The sequence below is a fragment of the Psammomys obesus genome, unplaced genomic scaffold, assembly GCF_907164565.1.
Source record: "Psammomys obesus unplaced genomic scaffold, mPsaObe1.curated_primary_1811, whole genome shotgun sequence".
Taxonomy (NCBI): domain Eukaryota; kingdom Metazoa; phylum Chordata; class Mammalia; order Rodentia; family Muridae; genus Psammomys; species Psammomys obesus.
Window position 1 is genome coordinate 49483 of NW_026590698.1, and position 8298 is coordinate 57780.

Here is an 8298-nt window from a genome sequence, read left to right on the forward strand (position 1 = left end):
TGGGGGGGGGGGGGCGGTGATAGAACTTGCTGCTAGACCTTATTGCGCTGGACCCAGGAGAATCTCAGGACATGTAGAATGACCACAGTCCCAGATCCCGAGCTGTAGTTTGTTTGCTAGGAGCGGCCGGCAGCACTGGAGTTCCGGCACTGTGAAGCCGCTGTGCGCCTCTTTATCCTTCTTGTCTGCTGTGGCAGGATGATGGCGGCGTTTGGGGGAGTGCCCGAAAGGATTGGGTTTTCTCAGCCCCAATCTCGGGTTGCGGTACAGACAATGTGGTCTGTGGCAGATTCTGTTGGACACCTCCTGCCTCCTCCGAAGAGGGAGTAGGGATTTTGAGCTGGGTGAGCAGCTGCAATCCGTGCACGGCGGGAGCTCAGTTGTGGTGGCGGCAGGTACCCATGCTCGGAGAGACCTTTCAGGGAAAGACTGGGTGACCCGTGAGCAGTCTGGCAACTTTCCTTCCCCGTGGGTTTTTTTTTTTTTGTGACTGGGACTCCCAAGCCTTAGGCCCCCTTGTGCCCACCGATCAGCCTGGGAAATTGATCGTGATTAGCAGCCTTGCGGCACCAGCCCAGAGACCCAAAGCCCGAGTTGCCGGGTTCTCTTCCGGGTTCTGGCTGGGCAGCCGAGAGTGGACCCGGCCGCTTCCCACGCCATGGGAGCCTCCCCTCACCTGGGAAACACGATCGATCGCTGTTGTTTTAGGGCCCAGAGTTCAGTCTCCTGGTCGCTGCCCGGAGTGTGTTGTCCAGCTTCTCAGACACGGTGTTCTCCCGGCGCCGCCATCTTGGCCCCTCCAGAGCTCAAGAAGTTAAAAAGCAACAAATCAAGTAATCCAATTAAAAAATGGGGTACAGAGCTAAACAGAGAATCCTCAAGAGAGGAATATGAAATGGCAGAGAAACGCAAGAGAGAGAGAGAGAGCACAAAGGACCTGGGACAGACTTGTGCAAGATCCAGCTATACCACTCCTAGGCATATACTCAAAAGATGCCCCTCCATTCAATAAGGACATTTGATCAACCATGGTATTGGCAGCTTTATTCATAATAGCCAAAATCTGGAAATAATCTGGATGTCCCTCAACAGAAGAATGGATACAGAAATTGTGGTACATTTACACAATGGAATACTACTCAGCAATTAAAAACAAGGAAATCATGAAAATTGCAGGCAAATGGTGGGAACTAAAAAAGATCATCCTGAGTAAGTTAACTCAGGAGTAGAAAGACACATATGATATATACTCACTTATAAATGGGTATTAGTCATATAATATAGGATATATATAGGATAAAAATCTATAGCCCAAAAGAAGGTAAAAGACAAGGAGGACCCTAGAGAAGACTCTTAATCCTCAGTCAGAAAGGCAAACAGGATAGACATCAGAAGCAAGAGAAGTCAAGAAACAAGAGAGGAGCCTTCCAGAGAGGACCTCTGAAAGACCCTACCCACCAGGGTATCGAAGGAGATATTGAGACTCATGGCCAAACTTTGGGTAGAGTTCAGGAAACCTTATGGAAGAAAAGGGAGATAGAAAGACTTGGAGGGGACAGGAACTCCACAAGGAGAACAACAGAGCCCAAATACCTAGGCCTAGGAGGGCCTGCAGACACAGATACTCCAACTAAGGAGTATCATCCCATTGGCTGCTCGGTTTCCAAGTGGGCACCCTATTAAGGAGTAGAGGGACTGTCTCTGATGTGAACTCAGTGGCTGCCTCTTTGATCACCTCTCCCTGTGGGGTGCAGCCTTGCTAGGCCACAGAGGGAGATAATGCAGCCAATCTTGATAAGACCTGATAACCTAGGGTCAGATAGAAGGGGAGGAGGTCCTCCCTTCTCAGGGGACTAGGGAAAGGGTATTTGGGGAGAAGAGGAAAGGTGGATGGGACTGGGAGAAGATGAGAGAAGGGGATGCAGTGGGGATACAAAGTGAATAAATTGTAATAAATAAATACTTAAATAAAATTAAATTTTAAAAAAGAAGTTCTTATTTTCTTGGTGAAGACACCGGCTCTTACACTCATTTTTCGCTTTTTATACAGAGTTCCCTGAGCCCAGAGGGATTTGATGGGGACATCCCATTTAGGGCTGAGTGTTATAAGGTCTTTCACTCTCTGCCTAATGTCTGGGTATGGGTCTCTGTATTGTTTCCATCTGCTGCCGGAGGAGGCTTTTCTGATGGTGGCTTTGTGAAGCACTGATGAATGACTACAGCAGAATCTCATTAGGGGTTGTTTTATTGATCCTTTTAATGTTGTTTAGAACAGCAGTATTTGGCTTCACCCTTGGTTGCCAGTCCATGTAGTCTCAGGCTCTTGGTCACCCGTTCAAGTTAGATATTGGTTGGTTACTCCCGAAAGCCTTGTGCCACACCACTGTACTTGCGTGTATTGCAGGTTAGACACCATTGCAGATCAAAAGATTTGTAGCTGGGTTGGTGTTTATGCTTCTCTTTCAGTAGCATGTAGAGGACACGACAATTATTAACACATATGCACCAAACAAAAAGGCTCACAGGCTTATAAAAGAAACAATAGTACAACTTAAACCACATATTGAAACAATAGTACAACTTAAACCACATATTGACCCTCACACACAGTGTGAGACTTTCATGTTTCCCCTTAGAAACAAGTGGAGGTTTTGCTGCCTATGTATTCTTGGATATACGGCCTTCACTGGAGCATGGCCAATCAACTAAGCACTGCAAGCTTAAAAATATGAACTGATAGACTAAGATCAGAAAGGAGAGGAGAACCTCCCCTATCAGTGGACTTGGGGAGTGGCATGCATGCAGAAAGGGGAGGGAGGGTGAGATCGGGAGGGGAGAAGGAAGGGGCTTATGGGGGGATACAAAATGAATAAAGTGTAATTAATAAAAAATTTAAAAAAAAGAATGCCACTGTATTAGGGGTTAAGGTTTCAACCCAGAGTTTCAGAATAAAATGGACATTCAGCTCATAAAAAAAAAAAAAAAAAAAAAGTGAATCTCTCTATCTCCCAGAACATGGGCACTTTGCTTTGCAATTTTATTTTAAATAATATAGAAGACTAAGGCAAATGGAATGGCTTTTCAAGGAAATTAGTTCACATCAAAAGTGCAATGAAATGATATTGAATAAAATGTCTTCAAAAATGAAGCAATGTCATCTCTTACTTCCAAGAAAACAAAGTTGATAATTTGCATTAATGACATTAAATAAGGTGGAGGAAAAAAATTAAAGAGGTTTAAATATAACCATCAAGAAAATTTTAGTACAAATAAGCTCACAAATGTAAACAATATGATTTATTGAAACAAATTCATGAGATTTATACAACAATTAATAATATTTTGTCATTGATTAAACAACTAAGTCAGTACTTTTGTTGTTCACTTATAATTAAAAAACTTGAAAAAGTAAATGATCAATGGGACATTTGAAAATTACAAACTCTTGTCTATGATTGGTATAAGAGAAGCTAGAATCAAATAGAATCTTTTAATACTTAGAAAGCTGAAAGCAGGATAGAGGATTTTCTGCAAGGAAGACCACACCAATAGTTTGTTGACAAGTACTAAATAATCTCCCTGAAATGTATATTCAAGTACACTATAAAAGTGAAATATTATTGTTCATGAGCATATACATATGTCCATGTATGTATTCAAAGACAATTAGTGAAAAAACAGGCCATGGATTTAATGGAGAGTACAGCAGAGGCATATGGGAGGGTTTGGGAGTAGGAATGGGAAGGGAAAAATGGAGTTATAATCCCAAAATTAAAATAAAACAGAATGAAATGAATAGTGTACATGGGTGATGAAAACATTTTTATATGTGCTTCTTTATAGACAGTGTTTTCATAAACCATAATCTACATTATTAAGTTATATCAAATATAGTACTAAATACCTGTTTAATAAAGCTTTCCAAGTAAAATGTCAGGTTTAATTGTGAGGACTTGAATGTGGATGCCCTAAAAAAAACTAAAGTCAACTTGAGGGGTAGCATGGATCTAGACTGCAGAAGAGAGATATTTTTTCTTCTTCATTCTTATTTCTTTAGTACTAATTGTAGGGATTTTGAAATGTTATATTTTCTTTAATGTATCAATGGAAGTGAAATATCTGAGTACAAAATATCTGTTTCAAACTTTAGAAAAGGCAATCTGAATGCTGTAATTCACAACTCAGTATTGGATTAAAAACATAACCGCATATTTCCTAAAAACTAATGTCATTGATAGTGTATATGAAAAACATATTTATTTAGAATATGAATAAATATATATTAAATTAAAATGCGTTTTAATGGTATTATATTGACTGAGAGTGCAGTTTTGTGCAAATCAGCCTCTTGACTGTCTCTTTTAAATCTTTGTTCCTTAGGCTGTAGATAAGGGGGTTTAACATGGGGATCAAGACTGTATAGAGCACAGTTGCTACTTTGACAAGGAGCCTTGAGCTGTTTGCATTGGGTACACAGTAGAGCAGGAGAATAATTCCATGGAAGATGCAGATGGCAATCAGGTGGGAAGTGCAGGTGGAGAAGGCGTTTTGGAGTCCACCCTTAGAAGGCATCTTGATGATTGTGATGACTATGAAGACATAGGAAGCCATGGTGATAAGAAGGCTACTACCCTCACTTAATATGGAAATGACTAAGCACGCCATCTGGCTGAAGGAGGAGTCAGAACAGGATACAGAGATGATGGCAGAGTCCTCACAGCCAGAGTGATTGATGATGCCAGGTCCACAATAAGACAGTTCTAAGAGAGTGTGCGCGAGTATCACAGCACACAGACCACCCCACACATAACTTCCAGCTACTAGAAGAACACACAGTTGATGAGACATGGCTACAGAGAAGAGCAGGGGGTTACATGTGGAGCTGTGCCTCTGGCAGCTACTTTGATATTTAAATCTCAGCGGAGAGACTGCTTTTACTTCTCTAATGGCAGGGTAGAACTTGCAAGTCCATCTCCTTTTGTTTGTGACAGCAGGTGGGATAGCTTGTGAGGGTCACACCTCTTCCTCAGGCTCCTTGTGCAAATTAACCTCTTGTTCTGAGATGTTTTACTGGCTAAAAGTAACTCCAAAAATAGAGGTCAGAAGGCTGGAGGCAGAGACTTGAGACTTGCTGCTTGCTGCAGCAGCCTGCCTTTTGCTGTGGCTGTCGAATCTGGACCCTAAAAAAGTTTCCTGTGTACTGTGTGTTTATTTTATTAATATTAATCCTCACTCCCGACTCAAGAACCGTTGGACTCTGCTGGCTGGCTCCAGCAGTTACAAACAGCCACAAACCTGTCATAAGCCATTACTGCTAACATGAACATCTCTGTAATCACACATGCACAGCCAAAGAAAAAATGTGCCATGCAACCTTTTAAAGAGATAGTTCTATGTTCTGTGACCAAAATCTCCATTAATTTTGGTGTAAATACACTAGAATAACATATATCCAAAAACAAAAGATGGCTCAGAAAAAAGTACATGGGTGTATGAAGCTTAGGATTGATTCTTCTCACCACAGTTATACCTATATTGCCTACTAGAGTGACTGAGTAAATGGCCATGACCATAAGAAAGAGTGGTGGCTGGAGATGTGGGTATTCTGAGAAGCCCACAAGAATAAATGTGGTAACAGAACTGTGGTTTATCATCACATGTACCATGAGTTACCAGTTGTGAAGAACAGGCAAAGAAAGGAAGAAATTCAATCAGTAGAACTTGACAGCATGGAATCGTAAAAGCCTAGATGAAACTTGACACAAACAACAAAGGTAGTGATGATGATCTTGTATTCAGTAGTGTTTTGCTTCAGTATAGATTCTTAACTTCAAACTCTGTATGACTGTGCAACTTAAATCTAAATAAAATAAAATGATAAAACTGATAATGAAGATGACAGAAATTTTAAAAAATGGTTCTGTATAGTAAAGGCGTTTTTTTGTTTTGTTTTGTTTTATTTTGTTTACATACTTACTCAAATTAGGGCCATGGGAATGCTAGACAAGAATGTAAAAATGTAGCTACACAACCTTCTTTTTACTTTATAAAAACTTTTGAGACAGAGTCTTACAAACTGACTGGCCTTGATCTTGTTAACCTCTCAATTTACACCAATAGCAAAGCACACTGACACAATTTCAAACCAAATGATTGTTAAGAATTTTTATCATTTTCACTAAAAATATTTTCCCCATTTTTAATATGAAGCTCTTCTGCTAACACCTATCACTCCTTCAGTTTGTCTTTGAAAGTCATCATTACATTGATCATGAAAATTAATTTCATATTCAATTATGTAACATAAAAATGACTTTAATATTGACTTGTAACAATAGTAGCAGCAGTAGTAGTAGATGTAGTTTTAGTTGTTTTATTAGACTAGTTAAATACATATCTGATAGTGGCTGATCCACTATAGAATATTATTTTCACCGTCTGAGAATTCCCTACATATGTATATGTTAATTGAATCCTTTACTTTCCTCCTCTAATTCTTCACATATCCCTGCTATCATTTTACCCTTCTTCAAGATTTTTTAACTATTATAATATCACCTGTAATGGTTTAAAATAAATATTAAAATATGGAACCACTGCATTAGCAAAAATCTACCATAGCCTTCAAAACCATGAATTACGGGACCTGGTATGAATTTGTGACTTGTCATGTAAATACTACATAAGAATGTATAGTTGTTTGAACTTATTCATTTGACTGGTCTGAAAAAATCCATTAATATATGACTCATGAGACAAACATTTCATTATCTCACACTAAGAATATTTAGAAAAATTGGAGATTATCAGTTTATTGTTAAATTGTAAATCCAGATTTATTCTGCTTTTAATTCCTAATCTGCATATAATCAACCTGTATCCTATTTTACTGAATCTTTCTCAAATATTTGCTTTAATTTAGAACTGTCTAAATACAAAGAATCCTTCACTAAATTTCAAATTATCCTAAACATTTATGATCATCTTATTTTTCTACATACTAGTAATATATAGACAAAATTTCTAATTTTATTTTAAAAATATTTTGTCCTCTCACTGTAGGGACACACACACACACACACACACACACACACACACACACACACATACACAACCATCCTCTGCTTGGTTAAAACAAAATTTCAGATGATGATGAACATAGTCCTGCATATTCATGAGCCCAGTACTCAGGAACATTAAGTAAGGAAATAATGAATAATGAGTCATAGGATTGGCTAAGTTACATTGTAACCCTTTTTCTCAATCTGCATGAATATGTTAATGATAGACATAATTTTATGAAAATAATCAAAGTATTACTTGTAACTACAGCTGGCATGACTTCGTGTAATACATCAACTAAATCAGTTATTTATAATAATAAAAATAGGAATAAAAAGGGGAGCCTTCAAATATATATGTATGCTAAGTCTTTCTAATTTTATGACTAAGATTCCTTTTTGAACTCTGATATCCACTGATTTCTTATGCAAGACTCTCGGCTAAGTCATTATCACTTGAAGTTCTCCAGGGTTATCAGTCACTATCAGCAAGAACTGTGCTGATCTTGCCAGGATCTCAGTTTCTGCCTACTGTGACATCAATCAGGATTATATAAACTACACAGAAATGCTTCTCCATCTCCATCCCTTACATTCCTAGAAATCATTTTAAAAGAAAGATCTTTTTACTAGAATCTGTACATCTAAACAAACTAAGCAAAAGAGAGGACCCTAACTAAAATGTTCAATCCCCATCCTAAAAGGCAAAGAGGATGGACATCAGAAGAAAAAGAAAACAGGAAACAACCTAGGAACCTGCTACAGAGGGCCTCTGAAAGCCAGAAGAAAACAGGAAACAACCTTGAAACCTGCCACAGAGGGCCTCTGAAAGCCTCTGTAGTATAGACTGTCAAAGCAGATGCTGAGCCTGATGGCCAACTGATGGACAGAGTGAATGGAATTTTATGTAAGAAATGGGAAACAGTAAGAGCTGGAGGGGACGGGAACTCCACAAGGAGAGCAACAGAACAAGAAAATTTGAACACAGGGAACTTCCCAGAGACTCATACTCCAACCAAGGACTATTCGTGGAGATAACCTAGAACCCCTGCACAGATGTAGCCCATGGCAGTTCAGTGTCCAAGTGGGTTACATAGTAATGGGAAGAGGGACTGCCTCTGACATAATCTGATTGGCCTTCTCATTGATCACCTCCTCCTGAGGGGGGAGCAGCCTTACCAGGCCACAGTAGAAGACAATGCAGCCACTTTTGATGAGAACTGATAGATTAAGATCA

At 39.2% G+C, this 8298-nt stretch overlaps 1 protein-coding gene across 1 annotated transcript; it reads right to left on the reverse strand.

Moving 5' to 3' along the window:
- Window positions 1-4308: 4308 nt before the first annotated feature.
- LOC129677762 (olfactory receptor 1165-like) lies at window positions 4309-5666 on the reverse strand. The gene is made up of 2 exons (XM_055608381.1): window positions 5286-5666; window positions 4309-4890 (listed from the first exon to the last, which is right to left on the reverse strand). Exons 1-2 carry the CDS (start codon window positions 5664-5666, stop codon window positions 4309-4311), a joined length of 963 nt encoding a protein of 320 aa, XP_055464356.1.
- Between the last annotated feature and the right edge of the window lie 2632 nt (window positions 5667-8298).

Bases quoted from the DNA above. Each gene is read 5' to 3' on its own strand.
- LOC129677762 (XM_055608381.1), bottom strand. From the start codon at position 5,666: ATGGTACATGTGATGATAAACCACAGTTCTGTTACCACATTTATTCTT. The intron at 4,891-5,285 runs GTTTGTAACTGC...AGTAGCTGCCAG, and splicing joins CTTATGACAGGTTTGTGGCT to AGGCACAGCTCCACATGTAA.